Source organism: Danio rerio, chromosome 8, assembly GCF_049306965.1.
Source record: "Danio rerio strain Tuebingen ecotype United States chromosome 8, GRCz12tu, whole genome shotgun sequence".
Classification (NCBI taxonomy): domain Eukaryota; kingdom Metazoa; phylum Chordata; class Actinopteri; order Cypriniformes; family Danionidae; genus Danio; species Danio rerio.
The window spans coordinates 60116139-60142922 of record NC_133183.1 but is presented as its reverse complement, the minus strand read 5'-3'; the positions used below and the strand labels follow the sequence as shown (position 1 = coordinate 60142922).

The following is a 26784-nucleotide window of genomic DNA, read 5'->3' as shown; positions in this document are numbered from 1 at the left end:
TACTATAATTTGAGTCGTTAATTCTATAATTATAACAAGATGTTTACTAGTCTATAAATGCTTCTTGATTAAAGAATTTGTAGTTATTTTCAATAGAAACAAGAGTAAAACTCTAAATAATACACCTTTTTGGCAGTGTATACACTGAAAACGCTAATAAGTTGACTGAACTAAATTAATTGAGTAAACTCATTGCCTCAATTTAATTGGATAATGAAATCTCCCTACACTTGCATATTTAAGTTTATTTAACTTGCAGGATTTGTAGACTATACTTAAATTGTTCGGTTCGCCAAACTTAGTACTAAGTTAAACAAACTTAAATATGCAAGTTTTGGGAGACTCCATTACTTAATTAAATTAAGGCAATGAGCTTGCTCAATTAATTTAATTCAGTCAACTTATTAGGGTTTTCAGTGTACATACATAGTCTACATTTTTGTTCGAACTACCTATTTAAAATGAGCTGAAATAACAATATCCCTAATGCTTTTATTGGGACAACTTAATTGTTTTATGTTTAATCCACTTAAATGCGTAAAAAAAAATCTAATGCGTGAACTTATTTCCTTCATGTTGTTCCAACTCAAATTAATTATGTGGAACCCATTGTGTTTTTTTATTTTTTTTTATTTTTTTTTTATTAGTTCCTTTCAAGCAACTCCTCGTTATTTTCACTAGTGTAAAGTTAAGGAAAAGCACATATATCATCGTGACGTCCCTACAGAGCAAATATGCGACAATCTCTTTGAAGCGTATTTGTATATAACAACAGCGCTGCCAGGATGTGAGCGTTTTCCCCAAGTTACAAAGATCAGCGCAAACTTTACGCCATATGAGGTGCCCATTTACATGCCACGGATCAATGAATGAAAGTTTGAGCCGAGGCAGAGTGTTAAGAGCGCCTGCTGTGATGTGATTGGGCTGTGATGCGAGCTCGTGATGCTCGGGCACATATAAAGGGCGACCTGTCATGCACGCGGCTGCAAGAAGAAACTGCCGGAGAGATCAGCCGGACAGACGGAGCCTTCATGATACTGCCCACATCGCGCGCGCATTTCCTCAACCAAGTCGCCAAGAACGCGCATAAAGGCGTTAAGGAAATCCTCTTTTCTTGCCCTTCGTAATAGCATCATCCAGTGAGAGATATGCCACCGAGGACCGGACTTTTGCTGCTCGCCGTGCTCATCGCCTCCGCGTACGAACTGGATCAGAACGAATCCTACTCGCCCAGGAGAGCACGCTTCTCCCACAACAGCCCCTGTAAGTAAGGGAAAAGCGACCGGGGGTATCGATGCATGCATTGGTGGAGGGTTCGCTGTCATCTCGACGCATCTATTGACCTGCTCTGTGACTGATGTATCGGCTATAGGCTGAGTCAGTATATCATGTTCATCCTCTGACCTGCATGCATCATAGCTCATGATGAGCTTCTTTTGATGCATTGAGCGCGATGAATGAATGTGAATGCTGGTTCCTCCTCCGACGGAGCTTTCAGCCTCATAAGCAAGAGTTTTTTAGACTGGGGAGGAAAATGATTCGGTGGTTAAGCCGTTAATTAGTTACCTGAGCGCGTAGCGTAAAAAATGCGTTAAAAAAGACCGTCAATTTCTAAAATAGCTAATATGATAGCATTTTAGAATAATAATATATTAGTTACTGACCTTAAACTAAGTATGAATAATGTTGCAAAGAATTTAAGCCTAATCATATAGTAAATACTGTATTAATATCCAAAGTTGTGCTTGTCGACGTTAGTTTATGCACTGAGTTAACATTATTTAACTTAATTTACAACTAATAGTCATGGCAGTGTATGTTTTAGTTAATTTGCAACGTAATAAACTAACTTAATCATGTTCTAGCTTAATTGTATACGTTATGCTAGCTGCTTTAAGTCAGTTTAACATTATATAAGTTCAATAGATTCATAAGAACAATTTGATTAAGATTAAAAACTGAAGGCAGGGTTTATTTAGAGTGCAACCTTAACAAAGTACCATAATAACTGTATTACTGTATTAGTTTGTTCATGTTATACTAACGGAGCATTATTTTAAATAGTTTAAAATACTTTTAAATGAGCATGCATGTACTTTTAAACTCGCCTAAATGGTTATTATCTTGCATAAAAAGTATGAATTTAAAAATATGAATGTGTCAAGATAATACAGTACACACCAATTAAAATTAAACTGTGTTATTTAGACCTTTGTGGCACAGATCTGTAGTATTTAAGAGTCTTATTAAAAAAATCTTATATTTTTTTGATACTCTAGTTCCTTCATCTGATTGGTCAAACATAACACTTGCACTCAAAAAAATATATAATTTTTTGCTGCTTCTTTAAACTATTTTTATTAATAGTTCTATGTTTAATCCACTTAAATGTCTAAACTATAGTTAACTTAATCGATTTGTGTTTGGACAACATGAAGGATTTGTGTGAATCTCAGCAGTTTTTACAGTGTAGAGTGACAATATTTTGTATAACAGCACTACATTTGTTTGGCTTGCTAATGCAAAGCTTCTTCTTTCGGAAAGAAGTTAAGTTTAATCTACTTAAATTTGTAAAAACAATCAGGTTAACTTACTCAATTTGTGTTGGGATAACATGAAGGATTTGTGCAGAACTTAGCTTTTTTTTTTACAGTGTAGAGTGACAATATTTAATATAACAGCACTCCAGGCTTGCTAATGCAAAGCTTTATTTATCTTCCTATTGGAAAGAAGTTAAGTTCACTCTACTTAAATTTGTGAAAACAATTAAGTTAACTTAATTAATTTGTGTTGGGACAACATGAAGGATTTGTGTGGATCTCAGCATTTTTTACTGTGTAGAGTGACAATAATTTGTACAACAGCACTGCATTTGTTTGGCTTGATGATGCAAAGCTTCTTTTGCAAAGAAGTTAAGTTCAATCTACTTAAATTTGTAAAAACAAAAAAACAATTAAGTTAACTTAATCAATTTGTGTTGGGACAATATGAAGGATTTGTGTGGATCTCAGCATTTTTTTTGCAGTGTAGAGTGACAATAATTTGTATAACAGCACTGTATTTGTTTGGCTTGATGATGCAAAGCTTTATTTATCTCCTTTCGGAACTGTTTTATTATGGTTAATACTATGTTACTGTTAAAGTCGCCTATTAGCTTTCATTCAATTTTATTTAACTTTTATTTAATGGTGCAACTAATTACGCTCAAAGATGTATGTATGTTTGCTGGTTGTTTAGATGATTTGTTTAAATTGAGCTGAAAAAAAACTGAATTCTTTAGTATTTTTAAGGGGACAACTTAATTGTGTTATGTTTAACCCACTTAAATATGTAAAAACGAATAAGCTAACCTAATTTCTTCATGTTCCTGTGAGATTCGGGAGACACTATTTAAAATAAACCATCCACTTGTTCCTGCCTCATCAGATTTGTTTAGATGTTCTAGTCCTTTAATTTGACTGGTCGTTTTCTTTTCACTTGTGAAACAAAAAGCCTGGCTGTAGCTTTAATATGGACTTATTTTGGACAAATATGGACTTATTTTTAGCATCCTCAAATTCACAGAATATGAACACAGCTTTGCTGCAGGTAATCAGTCATGCTGTTATTCACTAGCATTCCTGACTGTGTGATCATTTGATTGCTTTGTGTGTTAGTCGGATGGTGTTTTGCATTTGTGTGGGTGACATTGCTTCTGTTTTCATGTTTTTATTAGCAACAGTTGCCAATTTTAATGATCAGTTATCTTGTGCATTCTCATTATGGTCTTTTTTCTTTTTTAATTTCAATATAGGTTACATTTATTGTTGTTGAGACACCATATTATTAATCACTGTATGGTTTACTGTTTGCTAATTCTGGATACCATGTTATTAGGTTACCGTGTGCGTTTATCAAATTAGATGGGTAGATTTACTAATGTCATATTAATGGCATTAAAGAACTATTTTAGATATTTTAAACCCGGAACTAAATCAAATTTATTGGTATATATTAATGTTATTAGTTATTTATATTAATTAATTAATTTAAGATATTTATTTTAATTTGAATAACTTACACTTCCTGACAAAAGTCTTGTTGACTATCCAGATTATAGGAACAACAAATAACTTGACTTCTAGTCGATCATTTGGTATCAGAAGTGGCTTATATGAAAGGCAAAGGCCTCTAGATTACGCTTATTTTATCCAAATAAAATATGATCATGCCTTGATTTTTAATTATTTAATTAGGGCAGTAAGGTCTGATTTGCTTAGACAAAAGTCTAGTCACTGAACAGAAATAATGTCCAGTATAGAATATAAAGCCATGCTGCAGTGGAGAAAGAATGAATATTGTGTCTGACTCCATCATGAGCTTGGAGGACTGCATCCATACATCTCTGACATGACTCAAATCACGCATTAATAAAGTCATCTGGAATGGCAAAGAAAGCGTTCTTGCATGACTCCCAGAGTTCATCAAGATTCTTTGGATTTATCTTCAATGCCTCCTCCTTCTTCTTACCCCAACCATGCTCAGTAATGGTCATGTTTGGTGACTGGGTTGGCCAGTCCTGGACCATCTTGACCTTCTTTGCTTTTTTTTTTTTTTTTGAGGTATAAGAAGGAGTGCTTATCTTTCTGAAGAACTTGCCCTCTCCTTTAGTTTGTAATGTAATGGCAGCACAAATGTCTTGATACCTCAGTCTTCTGCAGTATATGTGATGTTTGGGAAGCAGTTCAACAGGGGGCCTCATGTATTAACGCTGCAAAAATTTTGCGTACGCCATATTTCACGCTCGCGTTTGGATTTACTAACGATGAAATGAACGTGAGAATGTGCGTTGGTCCACGCCAACATCATGTTTGGCGTACGTGCGTTTTTTGCGTCTTTGTTTTATTTCCACTGGCGAGTCCTAGAGGCAATTGTGTTAAATTGCACACTACAAAGTGTCTTTGAGCCGTGCAATGGCAGCTGTATGGGACGGGATCATCCGCATGTCTAGCAGGTTTAAAAGGTTTCATTCCATGCAGTTGACAAGCCAAACATTTAAAGCACAACTTGCGGTTTTCCCAATGTAATGTACCTTTTGAAAGTATATGGTGCCACCTAAGTGACAGCGTGTTATTTTTTTCTGAGAATGTAGATTCAGTCCCTAAAAAGCTTTCCCAGGTAAGGTCATTCTATCACGCTTGAACTATCACACACCTGAACAAGCTAACCGAGGTCTGCAGGTCTATTAGTAAATGACAGGTGTGTTAAAAGAGAACCAGAGGGTCACTTACACTAAGTTTGAACACAAAGGCTGCCTTTAAATGACATTGTGTTCACCAGAAAGGACCCAACACTATAAAGATGACGAATTGTTCCGACTTGCTGCTTGTTATATTGAAGCTGAAGATCTGGTGTCAGTGTAACAAAAGGTTCTCCCTTTGTCTTGAAATGAAGTCAGTAATTAATATGCTGCAGAGAGAGAAAAAAAAAAAAAAACGCTTGTCCGAGTGGATCTGTGTGTGTGGTGTGGGACACTCAGTTCCGTTCTGACTCTGATCGGGACGTGAAAACCTTTGTCAAACTCCACTTGGTATTTGCATAACTTCCTGTTGTACTTAGTTGCCAGGGAGATACACTGACTCAGTGCTTTGTAACAAAGAGACAGTGGTGCACCGATAATTCCAAAAGAGCAAAACGAACAGTTTATACTTCACAAAACTGAACACATAGAAACTTTTGTTTACACGTTTCAGGCCATTAAAGGCGTCGTTGTATTATGTGGGGTCTGATGATGCATTTTTTTAGAAGTACACACACACAAAAAGTCACATACATCATTTTGGCTCACTCCTGAAAAAGCTCTGATTTATGGAGGCGTGTCCTTAAGGCTTGTCAGTCATGACAAGGCCCACATGAAATCAGCACACGCAGATCATTGAGTCTATTTATTTACTTGTGTAAATGTGTGTAAATGTATACGTATTCTGTTTTTTAATTAATTTCAGTAATACTATTGTAAAATGTTCATATGAATTATTGACAATACAGTTTGTGAAGTGATATTTTCTGTCTTTTAGTAGATATAAGATATGAGAGACTTGCTTTGTTTACCAAATAAGCAGATCTGATTTAATTTGCATTGTAAACATCAAATAAATCTTAAAAAAATTTATTATTTGTTAATTTATTTCATAACGTTTTTAAATTACGATACAGCCAAAAATTATTCCACATAAATCTGCAGATTTTTTACAAAATTCTGTGCAGAAATATAAAAAAAAAAATTTTGTCTGGCCCTGAACCTGACTGTGAATAATCAAGACTGGAAAAAAAATGCATTTATAATGAGGATGTTTGACGCTGTGAAACTTGTTAGATATTTTAACCTTATATACGACAAAATTAGGGTGGCACAAGGCTCAGTAGTTAGCACAGTCGCCTCGTAGCAAGAAGGTTGCTGGTTTGAGTCCCGGACCAGTTGGCGTTTCTATGTGGAGTTTGCATGTTCTCCTTGTGTTGGCGTGGGTTTCCTCCGGTTGCTCCGGTTTCCCCCATGCGATATAGGTGGATTGGAAATCCAAAATTGGCTGTAGTGTATGAGTGTGTGTATGAATGTGGATGTGTGGGGGTGTTTCCCAGTACTGGGTTGCAGCTGGAAGGGCATCCACTACGTAAAACACGTGCCGGAATAGTTGTTGATTCATTCCACTGTGGCACGTCCTGATAAATAAAGGACTAAGCTAAATGAAAATGAATGAATGAATGACAAAATTAGATTTCTGATGTCACAAACCTTTCATCTGTCATTAATAAATGTAGTTAATGTTTTATTGATTCTGGTGGTTCAATGCATTTAATCAAACCATTTGGAGAACACCCCCATGGCAGGCAAAACATATGTCCCACTGAGCGCCAAGTCATTCATTCATTCATTTTCTTGTCGGCATAGTCCCTTTATTAATCCGGGGTCGCCACAGCGGAATGAACCGCCAACTTATCCAGCAAGTTTTTACGCAGCGGATGCCCTTCCAGCCGCAACCCATCTCTGGGAAACATCCACACTCACACTCATACACTAAGGACAATTTAGCCTACGCAATTCACCTGTACCGCATGTCTTTGGACGGTGGGGGAAACCGGAGCACCCGGAGGAAACCCACGCGAAGGCAGGGAGAACATGCAAACTCCATACAGAAACGCCAACTGAGCCGAGGTTCGAACCAGCGACCTTCTTGCTGTGAGGCGGCAGCACTACCTACTGCGCCACTGCCTTGCCTGCCAAGTCATAGGCTGAGTAATTTCTCCTCTTTTTAGCTAAAAAAAAAAATTTTCCTTAGCAGAATAAGCCCCCAACTATTCCAGCATATGTTTTATGCAGTGGATGCCGCAACCCAGTGCTGGGAAACACCCATACACTCTCACATTCACATATGTACTCATACTATGGCCACGTTAGTTCACCCAATTCACCGATAGTGCACATGTTTGGCCTGTGGGGGAAACCGTAGCACAGGGAGAACATACAAACTCCACAGAGAAATGCCAACTGACTCAGCCAAGGCTCAAACTATAGCGACCTTCATGCTGTGAGGCAAAAGTGCTAACCCTGAGCCACTGTACCACCCAAAATGGATAATTGTTGTGTAATTATACAGCGATATTAACTGATGAGGAGACACGCATGGGCTGCGCTTCTACAGAATTTCCTCATAGAAAGACGATGGTGACCCCAATTTGCAGAATAAGTGGTATGAATTCAGCACGAGTCAACGTATGAATAGCAGAAGTGAAGGAATAGATCAGCAAATATTAAGCTAAGCAAAACAAATCAACACCAAATACAAAAGCAGACACTTCTGCGTTACAATGACATCACCAATTATTAAATCGACAAGGAATATCCACGAGATAGATGTAAACGTTGCTGAATTGTAGTGATTTTGTTAACAGAAAACTGTGACTAGAAGGGAATAAGCCAATAAGTGAGTGAGTGAGTATTATTGAGATTAGATAATTCATGTACATGTATAGTTTTTTGGGGGGGGGTTGAGTACAGTATGGCCAATTTTTTTAATACCATCCCAGTTGATATTAAAATGAGAAGTGTAAACATTGCAGATCCTGGGAAAAACAGGGATGTTGGCAGGTATGCTCACACATACACTATGCACTCCGACTACTTCAATGTTGTTGATATGCCTTGCTGGGCTCCATCTCGCTGTCAACAAATCGCAACAGGCTGTAATCGGTCCAATCAGCGCAGATTAGCTTTACGCTAAGGAGGGGTTTGGAAACTTGAATCGCTGAACGAATCATATGGGAGTCGCTGGGATAATTAAGTAAAAATAAATGCATATAATAAGACAGCAAGCGTGTTTTTAGAACTTGCATATTAGCCTGTTGTTAGAGACCCTAGAATCAAAATATGATCCTTTTAAATGAATAATAGGTGCTTTTTAAAACCATGAATGGGATCTAGAAATCATTTTTTAAAAATGCTATTTTAATTAAACGAACTTTACTTCACACATTAAGGCAGTCTTCTCCAAGTCTTGCTGAGTCAGGCATGTGAAACACAAGGGCCACAAGTTCAACTCAGGGTCACGCACTCCACAAGCTGAAATCTGAACAGGTAGCTATGCAAGTGTAGAAATGAATTATTCATTCCGACAATTCATCCTATTAGTCTGCGTGGAAAAGTGTAATATCACCTGTCGAGAAGCGTACGTAGGGGCTCTGATAACGTACCCGCTTGAGGTTTTACAGTTTTTTCACAGCAAACACAAGACTGTGCATTGTCTATTGATGCGTTTTCTCGGATCTCAGATGAGTCCCGACCTGTCAGAGCCCATCACGGTTCCCTCAGAATTATTAGGGTGAGTCGGCCAAGTCGTGTTCAAGTTTCATTAGTCACAATATGTCTAATCATCACGCCTGTTTTCCCACTGCAGTACAATAAGTGCTCTATGAAAGCTTCAAACTCAATATAAAGCCCATATTTCATGTCTCTTCTCAGCCGTGTGCTGTATAAGTGAAGGGACAGCCCCTTAACTGTGTGGCCCGATTCATTTCTATTTCTCCTGTAAAGTTACTGATGATGTCTATGGGGTGTCCAATGATGCACACAAAAAAAGCCCTGGCGATACACATTTCCCATAACACCAGCAAAATCTGTAATTTCCCTTTTTTTTTTCCCAAATGTCACAGTGTGATTTGGCTTTGTCATGCAGTTTAGCTAAAAATACTTTACTTGAAGGGGTGTTTATAAGACGGTCATGGCATTTTTACAATTAAAAAGCCTTTGAATGGGAATATGCATGTTTATGACAACTGTTATTAGGTGTCATTTGCTCAGATATGTCATTTTAAATGGAAAGATGATATTGACTGTTTTGACAACATGACAAATAAATATATCACAACCGGTCTTTATCTTAATCATAAACATGATTGTCATTAGAACTGTGTTTTCAGTGGAACAAACTGTATTTGTCATTAAAATGTCAACATTAAAACAACCCAAGCTCATTCTGAAAACGTAGTCCCGTGGACGTTTCTGGAGACCGCGAAATACGTCCCGGAAGGTATGTATGGCTGCATTTGATTTTTTAAGCGAATGCTACGGGGCGGTGTGACGCCGTTCCCTTTCGTGCTTGCCGGCTGACCGCTTACCTCCGTGTGGAGGGCTTTCCCGCTGCGGTCAGTTTTTCTAGTCAGCTCATCGTGTGCGTCGGTGGACTTTAGATGCAGAGAGGAGGAGTTGACCACCGCGAGCGGGTTCGAGGCCGGGGAAGAGCGGTTCCAGAAATCAGGCAAGACAAAAACAGAATCCAAAAAATAAAGTAAACGAGTTCATAACAGGGTAAGAACGTGGTGAAATCCGAAAACGTGATGAAAAAAACCAGACAAGGGCTTTTCTTTTTCTAGACGGCTTTTCTTAATTGTTGCTCGGGTTTGGGGAAGTGAGTGGGCGGCCAGGTCAATTGGTAAAACTGGTTGAGCTTAGGGAAGGAGGAGGGTGGGTCAGCCGATTGGCCGGTCGCGCAGTCAATCATTCGGTCAGTCAGACAGCGGCCTCTGGTGGGTTGTCGCCAGAACAGCGCGGGCGCGAACGGCACTCACCAGAGACGTTCGAGATACGAAAAAGCGCACACAGCGGCCTCTTGCGGATTAGCGAAAACAAAAACTGCACAAATACGTACCTCCTGGGACGTATTTCGCCGTCTCCAGAAACGTCCGCTGGACTATGTTTTCAGAATGAGACTGGGTTGCATTAAAATGTTGTGCTGACAAATTCAGTTTGTAGTTGAGGTTAAAAAAAGTATGATGCTGTTATAAAATTCATGACATATTTATAATGGATTTATGACAATCATGTTTATGACAGATTTATGACAAGTTACACTTTATTAGGTACACCTGTCTAACTGTATGTTAATGCAAATTTCTGATCAGCCAATCACATGGCAGCAACTCAATGCATTTATGCATGTAGACATGGTCAGGACGATCTGCTGCAGTTCAAACCGAGCATCAGAATGGGGAAGAAAGGGGATTTAAGTGACGTGGTGCCAGACGAGCTGGTCTGAGTATTTCAGAAACCGCTGAAGCTACAGAAAACACCTTGCTGATGCCAGATGTCAGTGGAGAATGGCCAGACAGTTTGCAGAAGAGCATATCTAAACTTACAACAAGTCTAACCTTGAGGCAGATGAGCTACAGCAGCAGTAGACCACATCGGGTGGCGCTCTTGTCAGCTAAGAACAGGAAATGGAGGCTACAATTCGCACGCATTCCACGAAGGATTAAGGCAGTTCTGAAGGCAAAAAGGGATCCAACTTAATACTCGTAAGGTGTACCTAATAAAGTGGCCGGTGATTGTATGTTGTCTTGGTAACGTTATGTTGTTACCATAACTGAGCGAATGACAAAAATGATTTATTGACAGTGGTTATAAGCATACATAACATCTTATTGACATTGATGATATGTGTAAAGGTCTTATGAACAAGGTAACACTTTAGTTTGATGGTCCATTTGAGTATTAGTAGACTGTCTGCTTAATTTCTGTTAATACTGCTCCTTTAACAGACATTTAACTGAATATAAGAAACGTTGCAAGTACATGTCAACCCCACCTCGAACCCTAACCTAACAGTCTACTTATAATCTAATGAGAATTAGTCGGCATGCAGATGCAATTTAACTTAGGCCCCACTTACACTAGTGCGTTTTAGTTTTAAAACGGCGTCTTGGATCAAAAACGATCCACGTCCACACTAGCGTTTCACCTAGCGTTTCTAAACATATCTCCGTCCACACTACGCCACCAAAAATGTATATCACGTGACCAATCGCGCACTCTGGGCATGCGCGTTGTGTCACACTCGGCATTTGGTTATTGTTAGTCAACAAACGCCGGTTGAACAATGAACGCGATGGCAAAGAAAGCAAGAGAGGTATTTTTGTGGACAGACGACGAGGTCGAGTTGTTACTAAACGTAACAAATGATTAACTGCACAATGGTGCCTAAAACAGACAATAGTGCAAACAACGCTCCCATTTCTGTTTCCATTGACTGTTGTTTACAGTAAAGGCTGGTCTGCTGTCTTCCGGTAGCGTTAAAGCCATGTGTTATAGTCATGTGATAGGGGCTTGATGAATAAGGGAAGGATACGCAATGACACAAAAGCCACAATCAGGTAGCGAATCTCAGCAGCCCCGTCTCTGTTTTCAGATGTCTCCGTTTTCCCTCATCCACACTGAGACGGAGCAGCAGCGTTTTAGAATGAAAACGGCCTCTCCAGCGTTTCTAAAACGCTCCATTTTCGGCGCTCGAAAACTCCGGCGTAGTGTGGATGGATGGCGTAACCGTAACAAAACTTATGCTATTTCAAACTAAAACGCATTAGTGTAAACGGAGCAGACCATCAAAATAAAGTGTGACCCAAAACAATATCGACTTGTGCGTTTACAAGTGAAAAAGTTAACACAAAAAACACTGATAAGAGCGTTCAGTCATGGAAGCATTTCATCATCATTTGGCCTGAGGCTTAACAGCAAGTGTAGGAACATTTGCATTTGCTATTAAAACCAAGATGTTTATCATTGTCATGACTTTTTCATAGCTCAGGAGACTAAATAGAGCTCTCAGTTGTCATCTACTGAAAGTATCAACTTTGTTTTGGACGATTCTCCTTAAATTCCTTTCGAGGACTGTACATGGAAATTAAAACGAGCAATATACTGCAAAATGGATCTCGCAGCACAGATTGTTTCGTTTTGGAAGCACTTGATGAAAGATGTTGGAGCTCACATTGAGATCTGGTTATTGATATTGTTGAGACATTTGGAGAGGAATCCTGTTATTAAACACACACTAGACAGCTTTTTTGTTGATTTTAGCCTGTTTGCTGGTTTTCGTTACTCAGTATTGACTTTTTTGACAGCAAATTCTTACTATTAATGAGTCCTTGCATCTATAACCTAACAACATTGCAGACTGAGGGCAATATCATATACCCGGCGCAGTGTTGCGCAAGGCGCGGCGCAATAGCCTTTTGCTAGTTTCAGCTTGGTGCAAGAGTCGTTTTGAGGTGTTGCGCTACGCTGTTTAAATAGCAAATGCATTAGCGCTCATATGAGCGCCCATAGGCGTTCTGGTGTAAAAAGGAAGACGTTCTAAGGCGCACTGCTGGCGCGTTGCTATTTTGAGAAACTAAAATAGATTTTTCATAAGACCAAAACTAACCCGGTCTAAACTTTAGCGCAGAGTTGCGCCTCGCTTACACACTGCTTAATACGCACAAGAGAGCAATAGGCAAATATCTTTACACATGAAAAATTTTATATTAAGGATATATATAGGATATAAATATAAAGGATTAAAATATTACAAAACATATTATTTTCTAGCCTACATAAATATGAAAAATCACTGCTTTTATGTCTTCTTCATCTCGGGAGGCTTTTTCAGTTCATTCATAACAATTTGCTTTTGTATAATGTTATTATTATTAGCAGTATTATTTATTATATTCATATTTATATTTGTTTTATTAAAAACAAGCTTAGATTTGCCCACCTGTCAGGTTTTAGACCATATGGGGCACAGCATGTGTTTTAGGATATAATTCAGGTTTTTGAGCACATTTTGTTATTATTGTTCAATTATTCGTTTGCTGGAAATTAGAACTGAATTTAGAAATAGTTTTGAAATGAATATTTGTGCTTAATAAATGCAATTAATTATTTATAGACTAATTGATGTCTGTGCGTAAAGGTTTCCCTATCCAAGAGCGAAAGTGAAAGTAGATCCAATATCTCTCATTCTCACGCAGTAGATGCTGTTATACAGTGTTCTGTAAAAAAAACAAAAAAAAAATTGTTAACTGTTTGCTAGTGAAATGCTCAGTTTTTCCACTTAGACTTACTTTACGTCCTGTAAATAGCGAATGCGGTCTTGGCGCGACGCAGATGGCTCTTAAAGGGAATGGGAGATGAGACTCTAATTGGTTTATTCTCAAAACACACCTATAACTCATTAAGAAAATAAACTCCACCCTTTTAGACCATGCACCACGGCGCAAAGCAGATTTTCCCGTCCTTAAATTAGCAAAAATGCATTCTGACACGCCCCTGAAAGTGTTTGCGCCCTGCGTTTTGCGCTCTGCGCATGGACCGTCAAAATAGAGCCTTGAATCATTATAAATGCAATCATGACCGACTCATAAACTAGTGTATAATGTGTTATGATCGTGCACTGGAACCTTTAATGCATTAAAACTGTATTATTAACACTAGTGTGAATGTAGCCACAACTGTCATTTTAATATAGTGTAGGTTTTGTTGTGTCTACAGTTATGGAAGTGATATTCTTGTGTATAAATAACTATAAACATGGATTTCCAATGCTTTCAAATCAAAGACATGGATGAGTAGAAATGTTTTTGTGGTAATCGCCATTATCCAGTGCTGTTGGTTGAATTCAACTTGTATCGAACTCAGAATGTTCTACTGATGTGCACGCTGGCCTTAATAGAATGTATATCTGGGCTCTTGCCCTAACCTGCTACTATGGACAATGGACATATTCACTACATAATATTTGGGGGGGGGGGGGGGGGGGGGGGGGGGGCGGTTTCTGGTTATTTCAGAGGTCTGCCTTCTGCCAGGAGCATTGACACACCAACACAAAGCCTATTTTCCATTAGATACAGTAGTGAGTGTGTAGCAACACCAGCCTTTCTGACGCACACACTCATACATGGTTTACAGCATATGTATTAGCAGGCATAATGTATTTTATACAGTAGAAAGTGCTTAATATATGGTCCTACCCCTAAATCTAACACTCACTGGAAACCTGTGGTAAACCGGTGGATTTTGTCAGATGACTGCATTTTGATTCTTTTCATCTGGTTCGGACCAAAGCCAGCAGTGTGGTATGAAAACGACCCAAAGACGGCAGAAAATGCTACAATGTATTATTTATCGCCCTTGGTCTAGACCAAATGAAGCAAACTACAGATGTAAAAGCACCCTTAAACTAATAATTTTATGCCTTAAAAAGTGTTAAATTTACTGAAAGAATGTCTTGTAGGTCTTAAATCATTTTAAATGCGTCTTAGGCTCAATCCCAATTCTAACCCTTATCCCTTCCCCTTCCCCTTACCCCTCGTTTTGCGCGTGCCTGGAAGGGGTAGTGGTGTCCCAATTCTCTTTAGCTTAAAGGCATAGGGCTAAGAGCAAGGGATATACACCCCTTCAAACGAAGACTTTTCAGGACCAGAATTGAAACCAAGGGGTAGGAAAAAATTCCCAGAAAACCCCAGCAACAGCTGCACCCGGAAGTAAGGAGATCCACAAATTAGTATTTTTTGTCATTATTACGAATTTTTACAACAAGCAAACATGTTTTTATAAATTAATAACCGCATTCATATTTTACCGTCATACTTAAAAAAAACCTTTCTGACACTCGATGACACTGGAATACCCTGTCAGAAAAGTCTAGTGGCTGTCAATGAGGTTTATACAGTGTCTTCTGTGCTGTTTTTGTGTGTTTACATTGAGTATGGCTACTGTGTTAAATGCACAGTATTACGATCTTATTGCCACATTAGATCATTATGATAACATAATATATGCCTTCAGTGATTCCCTGAAGATAAAAACCAAAAAATACCACAACTGGAATAACTCCAGCAGTCGCCATCGTTTGATCTCATTTGAAGCAAGAAATCGCGAGGACATTTGATGACGTGTGCAGGTTCTGCAGTGCTGTCCCAATTCTTAAGGGGAAAATTTTTAAGCCCTTCCCCTTAACCCTCGGTTGTAAGGGCCAGGGGGAAGGGTAAGGGGTAGGGGTACAAAAATAGAATTGGGATTGGGCCTTAGTTTTCCTATGTCCATGTAAATGTATTTATATTTAGCTTGTAATTTAAACAAAAAAATCTATGTTGAAAAAAATGTTTTTTTTTTTTTTTTTTTTGACACATAATTTAAAATGAGGCTAATTTTTTTGTTTTGTTTGATGGGTCAAGTGAAAAACTTTCAATGACTAAACTGGGCCATGATAAAAAAAAAAACCTTAGCGATTAGACCTGTTTATGTCTGAAATTTCATTCATAATGGTCTTAAAAAGTCTTAAATATATAAAAATTTCTGTCAGTCATGGACTACGGGGACAAACACAGGGCGCAGAACGCCCAGACTACCACAAGACCTCCACAAGGCGTTCTGTGGGCATTCTTCATTCACTGGGTCACATTTCCAAAAACAGAGAAAAATGGCTGGAATACCTATAAAATTGATGGCAGAGACTGGAGTGGAGTGGAGCAGTGCTTGGCTCAGTTTTTATATATCTCAAGGTGTCAAGTGGCTAGCCAAGCTTGTTGTTATTTGTCATCCTAAGCCGAAATTTGGCTCAATTTCAAAACCGAATGGAAACTCACACCAAGTCACACATAAAACTCAACAGTTCCCCCAGACGGAGTGGTATTTAAACCTCCCGTGGGCTGGAAGGTGATAATGAGAACGTGTCCCCTTTAAATGATCCCATGTTCACTTGTAAGCGAGGTGAGGAATTAATTATCTTGCCTAAATGGTTTCACAAGTTCACTGCTACTACGCACAATGTGTTTCTGCTTAAATCATTTCCCATGAGATTGTGTTCCAGCATTAACTGCGCCATACCTCCACAACAGGAGTCCAAAGCGTCTCCAAAGACTGTTCCCTCCACAACCCTGAATGGCTTTTCTCCAGGTCTCTCCTCTCTGAGATCGTACGACCTAAGTTGTCCATGGAATAGGACTAAACATAGCTAAACATGTACAATACTGAATTGGTTAGTCATTGAATGGCATTGAATGTGCAAATGTTTTGCGACTGTGACATGCGAATGACTGGAACACATTGAGGTCAAAAGTAGGACATTTCACTGCTGGATTTCCCACCTCTGACTGTGTCTGGAACACAGATTAATGGGACATTCACACACATTTTGTCTTTCCATCTAAAAACATGGAATGTTTTTTCTTTCTGAGTGCTATGCTATGTTGCCACCAACTTGCTAATGTGAACAGAAAGCTTGCAATGTTCAAGTCCTTCTGATTGGTCCACTGCTTTGGAACTGACAATGATGAACATTCATACATTCATTCATTTTCTTGTCGGCTTAGTCCCTTTATTAATCCAGGGTCGGCACAGCGGAATGAACCGCCTACTTATCCAGCAAGTTTTTTACGCAGCGGATGCCCTTCTAGCCGCAACCCATCTCTGGGAAATGATGAACATTACTGTATGTTTTAACTTGACACTTCTTTTTGAAATAGGCTGTCATCATGTGTGTAACGGTCAATCCCGGCTCATGCGGATACATACCCAGGTCTACATTTCTGGGAACAGCGAAATACGTAACCCTGGGTACGTCTGCTCGTAGTTTTTGTTTTCGCAAATCCACCAGAGGTCGCTGTGTGTACTTTTTGATGATCACGAATTCTTCTCGCGTGTCCTCGTCTTGTGTAAATCCACCAGAGGGCGTAATATACCATTCAGCCGACCAGGCCAGCTCGCTGTCGAATGACTGACTCAGACTGACCGGCTGACCCACCCCCTTCCCTAAACCCAACCGATCTCAAGTGTCGCAAGTGTGTGATTTCACCACGTTTTAAGACTGTTGTTTATTTATTTTATTTTATTTTTTTGTTATATCTGGTTTCTGGAACCATTCTTCGCCAGATTTGTCGTGGTCAACTCAGCTCCGTGTCCCAAGTCTGCCAACGTATGTGGCAAGTTATGGGGCAAACTGCTAACACTGAAAAAGCCGTCCGTACAGAGGTGAGCGGTCAGCTGGTATTTCTAAAATTAACAGAAGCCATTGGCGCCGTCATAGCGCACCGTAGCATTCATTTTTAGCTGATGATCAATAATGTGTAATTGGCATGTTGTCTTGGGAGAGAGCCCTGAGCTCGTAATATTTTCGAGCCCGGGGCTCCCTCCTGTTAGAAGGGCGGGAGGGGAGATCAAGCTCAGGTAGGTCTCGAGAACTCCCCTGCTTGTCGCCGTGTGAGAAGTGTAAACTAAAGTTGTCTTAGGTGATAATTTGGTTTAGTCGATTGGCTATGGTGTAAGTTTTTTGGACGGTCGGAGGAAACCGGGGAACCTGGGGGAAGCCCACGCGAACATGGGGAGAACATACAAACCCCGCACAGAAATGCCAACCGGCCCAATAGGAGGTTGGACCAGCAGCGTTCTTGCTGTGAGGCAACAGTGCTAACCACTGGGCCACTGTGTCGACCCTATCGGAAAAAGGGTGGGAAGTAGGGGTGGAAGGAGGGGGGGGTGGTTTAAGATGAAAATAACTGGAGTGAAAAGCTCTGGTTATTTATAAGGCTTCCGTAATCATCTAGTAGGGCAGATTATGGTGCTAATGAGGTGCCAGCCATGTTGATCATACACACGTGATCCTCTCGAAATCAGTTTATAAATAAACCGCACAAAGACGAAATTCATCCAGACATACCTATGGCTACAAAATTAATGCTCTCCCAAAAAATGTAGACCTGGTTACGTATCCACAATGAGCCTGTGTTGGTAACGATCATGCATGTCCAAGTTGATGTCAAAACAACAAGAAACTGGCATCAAGCATGACATCAAAATTGCTAATCGACCTTTATTCATGCACACATTGATGCCCTTTTGACTATTGACATCAACGTTTTAGTGAATTCATTTTAACACTAGGGTTCCCTAGGATGTTGTTAAGGCAAGGCAAGGCAAGTTTATTTATATAGCACATTTCATACACAGTGGCAATTCAAAGTGCTTTACATAAACAGGAATAAAAAAGACAAGTTTAGGACATAAAATGCAGAAAATAAAAATGATTAAAAACAGATAAAAACAAATTAAAATGTGTTAAAATAGGTTATAAAAGAATGAAAAAGAAGACGAAAAACATAATAGTGCAATCTGTCGGACGTAGCACAGTGCTCATACAGTAAAGGCACAGCTAAACAGATGTGTTTTCAGTCTTGATTTGAACATGCCTAATGTTGGTGCACATCTGACCATTTCATCATTTTGTTAATGTCAAATTCACATGATCTGCAAAGCAAACAAGTCAACAACAATCAAAGAGCATCATGTCAGAGCCAGTGGCGTAGCGCAAAATTCATGGGCCCGACCGCAAAAGTAAAGACGGAGCCCACCCAGAAGTGAAGACCAGGGAGGGCAGGGGGTGCTTAGGTTTGGGACAGGTAGATTTAGGGTTGGGTATATCAAGTGGTAGGTACGATTAGGTAGCGCTGTCGCCTCACAGCAAGAAGGTCACTGGTTTGAGTCCCGGCTGGGTCAGTTGGCATTTTTGTGCGGAGTTTGCATGTTCTCATTGTGTTGGTGTGGGTTTCCTCAGGGTGCTCCGGTTTCCCCCACAGTCCAAACACATGTGCTTTAGGCGAATTGAGTAAACTATATTGTCCATAGGGCGACGCAGTGGCGTAGTGCGTAGCACGTTAGCCTCACAGCAAGAAGGTCGCTCGGTCGAAGACATGCGGTACAGGTGAATTGGGTAGGCTAAATTGTCCGTAGTGTATGAGTGTGTGTGTATGTGTGGATGTTTCCCAGAGATGGGTTGCGGCTGGAAGGGCATCCGCTGCCTAAAAACTAGCTGGATAAGTTGGCGGTTCATTTCGCTATGGCGACCCAAAATTAATAAAGGGACTAAGCCGACAAGAAAATGAATGAATGAATATTGTCCGTAGTGTATGAGTGTGTATGTCCTGGTCCTCCCGGAGTATTGGGTTAAATTAGATATTAACATCAACATGGTGCAGCTAAATATCAACTTCCATATAAATGGCTCTGGGATGCAAGAGTAAAGAAGTATAATTCCTGATCTTGCCATGTTTCACTAACACTTTTTTCCCAGTCACGTGATAAGTAGTGATTTTATTTCCCATCCCTTGGGATTCCCGTGGGATTCCTGTGACCTTTGGGACTCCTGAAAAAATGTCAACCTCTACTGACAATACAACACAATGAAGAGAAATGTGTTCTAGAATGCTATCAGGTTCTTGAAATGTTCTTGTAATATCTAACTGTGATTTTCTTTTTCTGCAGCGGATGTGGCGCGGTGCTTAAACAGTGCGCTCCAAGTGGGCTGCGGTGCCTTTGCCTGTCTCGAAAACTCAACGTGTGACACAGATGGCATGCACGACATCTGCAAGTCCTTTCTCTACAGTGCTGCTAAATTTGACACTCAGGTATGTACATTTGTATACAGTTGACGTCCAAGTACAATAGAGATATATCAGTTCACCAATGGACACACAATATCCTATTCAAAAGGCGCCTATTCAGCAGACAGGAAGAACCTAAGAAACAGCGGGATTGGATGAATCCCGTCAAATGAATGTTGAATGCTCAATTCCACTGAGATTGGACTGTAGCTGTGAACGGGTTGTTCTGTTCAGTTTTTTTATAGATTGATTCTTAACTGCAGTCGTAATTGACTGGTGCTCTTGACTACACTACCTGACAAAACAACAACAAATAATAACTTGACTTCTAGTTGATCATTTGATATCAGATGTGGCTTATATGAAAGGCTAAGGCCTCTAGATGACGCTTGTTTGACCAAAATACAATATGATCATGCCTTGATTTTTAATGATTTCATTAGGACATTAAAGTCTGACTTTAGACAAAAGTCTTTACATTTAACAGAAATAATGTCCAGTATAGAATATAAAGTCCTGCTGCAGTGGAGACAGAATGAATATTGTGTCTGACTCCCATGAGCTTGGAGGACTGCATCCATACATCTCTGCAATGACTCAAATCACTGATTAATAAAGTCATCTGGAATTCCTGCAGGACTCCCAGAGTTCATCAAGATTATTTGGATTCATCTTCAATGCCTCCTCCTTCATCTTACCACAGACATGCTCAATAATGTTCATTTCTGGTGACTGGGCTGGCCAATCCTGGAGCACCTTGTCCTCCTTTGCTTTCAGGAACTTTGATGTGGAGGCTGAAGTATGAGGAGCGCTATCCCGCTGGAGAATTTGCCCTCTCCTGTGTTTTGTAATGTAATGGGCAGCACAAATGTCTTGATACCTCAGGCTGTTGATGTTGTCGTCCACTCTGCAGATCTATCACACGCCCCAATGCTGAATGTAACCCCAAACCATGATTTTTCCTTCACCAAACTTGACTGATTTCTGTAAGAATCTTGGGTCCGTGCGAGTTCCAAAAGGTCTTCTGCAGTATTTGTGATAATTGGGATGCAGTTCAACAGATGAATCATCTAAATTGACCTTCTGGCACTTTTCCAAAAAGTGAGAGAGTCCAGTAAAAAGCAGGGCCGGAATGGGACTCCTTTTCAGCCCAGGAGTCTCAAGCCTTAGACCGGCCCACCTCAGTTCACGACTGACTATATTAAAATAATGTCATTACCAATTCATTTTCTTATGACACTGTCATGTCTTTTTCATGAAAACAGCTGCTTTAGAACTTCAAATGTTCAAAAACCTTATAGTTTTATATGTCTTGACAATAAAAATGAAAAAAAAAAAAAATTACTCTGGTGAGGATCGAACACGGATCGACGGCGTTGTAACGTAACTTGCTGACCACTGGACCACAATAGCGCTGATAAGCTTGTGTGGCCGGAATGATAGTTACATCATCATTACCCTGCAGGCTGCATTTTGCTTATGGGGCTGCAAAACAATAAATAAGAAGAGCGGAGCTGCGGCAAAATAATGAATAAAAAGAGTGAGGCTATGGTCAAATAAATAAATAAATAAATAAAAAACAAAAAGTGCCACTGCTGAGAGTGCAAGCAGCTAGAAACAACGGCCCTCGCGGCCAAAATACGGACCGGCCCAGCCTGATCTCACGAGAAAACGTAAGTATTTTACGTTTTGCCAGTTTAGTGGCTAATTCGTACGAATTCGTATGAGTTCAGTCGTACGAAATGGTACGATTTTAAAAAGGAGGCGTGGCACCTGACCCCACCCCTAACCCAAACCGTCATTGGGGGATAAGCAAATCGTACTAAATTGTACGAATTAGATCGTACGAATTCATACGAATTAGCCACTAAATGAAAAAGTTACGAATTGCCGTGAGATTGTGTTGACCTGCCCACCAGGAAATTTTCCGGTCCACCCGATTAGCCAATCCGGCCCTGTGTTCAAGTCTATATCAATTAGTCAAAAAATTGCTAAATTTCAGTTTGATTTCTGACACTCACTGTTAGCAGTAGGCTAAACGTGAAAGTCTGAGTAATCTGACTAATCTGAGCAGAGTAGGGTGTGAAAAGAAACCATGGAAAATATGAAAAAAGTGAAGGGATTTAGTCCTTGCATGGATGTAAACCAAATATTGGGGAGAGAGACGCTTTTAAAAAAAGAATTGGTTTGAACAAACGAATTAAAAGCAATTCAAGCAAGTCTGAACTATATGGAGTTTTCTGTTGATTTTACAGGGCAAGGCTTTTGTGAAAGAAAGCTTGAAGTGTATCGCCAATGGCATCACTTCCAAGATCTTTCTGACAGTGAGACGGTGCTCCACCTTTCAGAGGATGATTTCAGAAGTTCAGGAGGAGTGTTACAGCAAGTTGGACATTTGCACAGTGGCCAAATCAAACCCAGAAGCCATTGCAGAGGTGGCTAAGCTGCCAAGCCACTTTCCCAACAGGTAAACCTGAATAAACATATTACAGTTTTTAGCAAACCGTCAGTGCACTAGGTTTAAAGTAGTAGGTGGATTTGTTTATGGAAAAGAAATACTAAATGTGCTTTTGAGTACTGTGCTTGCATACAGAAATTTTCTAGCATGTGTTTGTGGACGTCATGTCTTTTATTTTGTAGTCTAGTCAAGTTGCTGTTCCTCATTTGTGTCCTGCCATGTGCTCAATCGTATGAGGGTTATGTTTTGATTAGGGCTGGAACAATCATTCGATGAATGGAAATGAATTGATCAAAATGAATTGATAAATTCTAACTAAAAAGCTTCCATCACTATCAGGAACAAAAGCAACATGAGGACTATAGCTGCGTCCCAAATGGCACACTATACACTATGCACTTATGCACTATGTACTTATGCACTTACACACTCAACAGGGTAGTATATGTATGTAGTGGTGTCCCAAAAGGCACACTAATGTTTTTTTACTAAGCGGAAATTCAAACCGTTTCCCTGATGACGTTTGACGGTTGCCAAATCATTGAAATAAACGACAGATTTATCAAATACCTGCCGTGAGTATTGCCGCATTCACCATCAGGAGGCGCTGTAATCACTCTCATAGGAGAATTTTGCTTTCACAATCCAAAATAAATAAAGTTATTCAACATGTGCTTCGTGTTGTTTACATACATATTCAACATATTTCGTGTTGTTGTTTGAATTTCCGCTTAGTAAAAAAACATTAGTGTGCCATTTAGAACGACACTACATACATATACTACCCTGTTGAGTGTGTAAGTGCATAAGTACATAGTGCATGAGTGCATAGTGTATAGTGTGCCATTTGGGACGCAGCTAGTATATTTTGCCGCATTTGAACAAAACAGATTAATTAAACAGACATATTTATTAAAATAATATTGCAGTCACCGAACATCTTTAGAAATGGAAAGGTAATACATGTAAATTCATGTGAAATATTGGAAAGGAAAAAGGAGCAACAAAATTTTATAAATTGTTTGTTTCTCTGGAATTTTGGCTCCTTTTTTTTTTTTAATTTTTCCCTAAATTTTGAACCATCATCATAAGTTATTTTAATAGAAAAGCTCCTGATTTGGCTTCTATAGTGACTAATCTAATATATATATATATGCATGAATATAATATTGTAAATCTTCTAATAGAAAATATGAATCTAAATGAGAGATTTGTCAGGGGTATCTATATCAATTTAACCACTTAAACTCTGCTGCTATTTGGGGATTTACGCCTGGATTTTGCCTTCCCACATTTAAAAGCTTCCCAAATCCACATGCAGAGGTGTAAATGCAAAAATTTGGTATAATTTTAAAGAAAACCCTTTGAATTTTCATAAAACACTATTGAAAGTGTTTAAAATAACTGTATATGTCGTCTGTAATATAATAAACATCTAATAAAAGAGGCACTTTTTGTATTTTTTATTTTTATAAACTCAAATTTGAAAGTGTACCTTTTAGGTTCTGTGTGGTCTAGCGTGCTGTAATTAATTTTGGTGGTTCCTGCACATGTCTGTAATCATATTAAAAAAGAAAAATGTCTCTACCATAATCTGTCCAAAAGTTATTGCATTCCAACTGATGAGAGATGCTAAACAAGCCACAGAGACCAATCCTTGTTTACATATTTCACTATTCTTTTGTTTGATCAAACATAATTCACTGTGTTTGGAGCACGTCAGACATATAAAAGGATTACTTATGCACATCACCTCAAAAACAGAGGAGAAATGGCCCTGAAGCGCACAGCATAAAGTAAGAGATGACAGCTGTCTGTGCTATCTGGGGCTGCTTATTGATCATGAATGTATTTTTTAAATTTCTGCGCCATGGAAACACCACAATTCATTTAACAACTGTTTGGCATATGAATATAATTTAGTAAAAATAAAGCTAGAACTGTATGAGCACCGGCAAGAGCTTTCATTTGAGCTATAACTTGTACATGTGTCATATAAAAAAATATGAAAATGAACCAATGTAAAATACCCAGCTCAGGTATCCAAAATACTGTGTATTTAAGTGTAAATAACTTTTATACAGTAGAATAAAAACGAAAGTGATGCATATGTGCATAAAATATAGATTCTACACTTTCAAACGACACCCCTTACGAGCCCTTTAAATCTGAAAGCGAAAGTCGATGACGTCACAGACCCGGTACCTGGTCCGCAGAGTTTAAGTGGTTAATCAGAGTTTTTGCATTGAATTCACTAAGCATTTGCAGCATTCTCTGCAGCCTCAATGCACTAATTTGTGGACACACCAGCTCAGTGTGAGTCTTCTCTGTCTCGCCGCAGGTTTTATGGGAAACTACTGCAGAGTTTGATGGAGTGTGACGATGAGACGGTGGACCTGGTGAGGGCAAATCTGCTGACCCGATTAGGGCCCGAGATCACCATTCTCTTCCAGCTACTGCAGAACAAGCCGTGTCCGTCTGCTGCGGTACCTACCGGAATGGAGACTCGTGGTGGGTGGCGGTGGTCCGTCAGTCCCAACGGATACAAGAACCAGCCAAATCTACGCAACAGAGATGCCTCCAATCTCTTTGGCAAGAAACGAAGCATCGGTGACAGCTCTTAATTTCAGAGCAGTTCGAACTTTGCCATCAAGCACACATACATAAGCGCAAATTGAAAGAAAAAAAAAAAAGCAAAAGAAAACAGTGGTTTATTTTCTCAAGCTATACAGGGACACATTCCTTCTCAACTGGAAAAAAAAAAGGCATGCACCAGTGCGAAAACATCTCGAATGTCAAATTCTTGTTATCATGTCATATACAACGAATTGAATGAATTATCAGGGGAAGAAATCGGCCTGATTTCCAGACTGAAGGTCATGGAGGAATCCAATCAGAGGCCATAATGTAGAGAGCTCTTAGATAGGCTTATTTCCTTGAAAATATCTCTAGATATGAAAGATAAATATATTTAAAACAAAAAAACAAAAAACAAATAGCCATTTGTATATGAAATATATCTTACAGAGATTACAGCAAAGAAAATGTATGTGTATATAAACTGAACCTAGCGTTGATGTGAAATAGTCGGCATGTGTTATAGAGAAGAAAAAAAAACAGATAAGAGTGTACTATTTATTTATTAACAGATATTTTACTACTACTTTAGCTGTTTATCTCAAATTGCCACTAGCCTTTTTGTGAAACTCTCCCGTTTGGCGAGAGCTCTCTTTAAAAATCTATGTGCAGGAATTCATCAGATACCAAAAAAACCATCGAGTACAGCAACAGTAGATGTCAGCCATCCACACACTGGACGACCAACCGTTGTTTATGAGCACAGGAAGGGACGGATGTCTTCAGATCCCTTCATTTTTTATTTATTTTTTATTTCCCCCCCGACTGTTAGAAAACATTTTCTTTAGCCTCTTGGATCATCTCTCTCTCCCTCCACTTATTATCTCTTCAAGTAGCGCAGTACAAATAAACTCCAAGAGGAAATTCAATTCGAACCCCTGAGCGCATTATTAGCGCTACATATAAACACATCTTCTTTTGGCCAACTTATTGGATGAACAAATGACTCCCTGGTGAATATGACATGCAGAAGTGAGTTCAGGCACGCTGTTCCTAGCGTTGCTGAGAAGAGAAAACACAATATGTCTATTTAAAATGACTTATAAATATTTATTTTCTTACTATATTATTTAAATGTTTATTTTATTACATTTCTGTGGGCAATATTAGTTCATTCAGCAAGCATCGGTTGCTTTTTTGAATTACTTAAGCCTCCGTTTTTATTTGAAGTTTATTTAATCGTATCGCTTTATTCAGTAGTCACTCTTAGTTGACTGTACGAGACCCATGTAATGACTCTGTGCTGGTCATGGGGGAACACGCTGGTCATTTGAGTCAGGCGAATGTTATATGGGACCACTATAATGCAAACTTTATCGAGCATTGCCACATGCTGTGCACACATTCAGGGTTAATCAGCTATATAGAGTTTATCGCTAGCTTTAAAAGAGTCATCGTCATAGCGCTTGAAGGCGAAGCGCGCGGTTAACGCCAAGCGGTTAATTTGGGGCAGTCACTGCAAAGTGTTTTCCGGAGCCATTCTCGACACTATGCAATATACAACGTTTCCGAAAGGCCTATTTTAACCCAGGAAAAATGGTGGAGGATCTCTTAATAAGTGCTAATAAGTTCAGATTAGCAATGGCAGGGTTCGGCTTGGGGAGGACAGAGAAGCGAGGGCCAAATCCAATCAAACTACCGCAAGACCACATTTTGATTAGTCACATCCACAAATAAAGAGATTTAACCATTAAAACGACCAATCTGCATCCCATTTAAAAGACAGACGCAGTGTTAAAGGGGTGGTCCAGAAAATCATGTTTTTTCCGAGCCTGATCTCACGAGGAAACGCAAGTATTTTACGTTTTGTCAGTTTAATGGCTAATTTGTACGAATTCATATGAGTTGAGTCGTACGAAAATATCTGATTTTAAAAAGGAGGCGTGGCATTGGGTGATGGGCAAATCGTACTTAATTGTATGAATTAGATCGGACGAATTCATACGAATTAGCCCCTAAATAAA

General features: G+C 39.3%; 2 protein-coding genes across 5 annotated transcripts in view; one reads left to right on the top strand and one right to left on the bottom strand.

The window, feature by feature from the left end:
* The window catches only part of rhobtb2a (Rho related BTB domain containing 2a), a 290373-nt gene that overhangs the window by 166036 nt on the left and 97553 nt on the right, over positions 1-26784 (bottom strand). The gene's annotated exons all lie outside the window — the stretch shown is intronic.
* On the top strand, positions 992-24863 carry stc1 (stanniocalcin 1). Its single transcript, NM_001045457.1, is given in 4 exon segments — positions 992-1263; positions 19607-19749; positions 21981-22192; positions 24525-24863. Coding segments are annotated over 4 exon segments (753 nt in total). The 5' UTR covers positions 992-1148; the 3' UTR covers positions 24808-24863.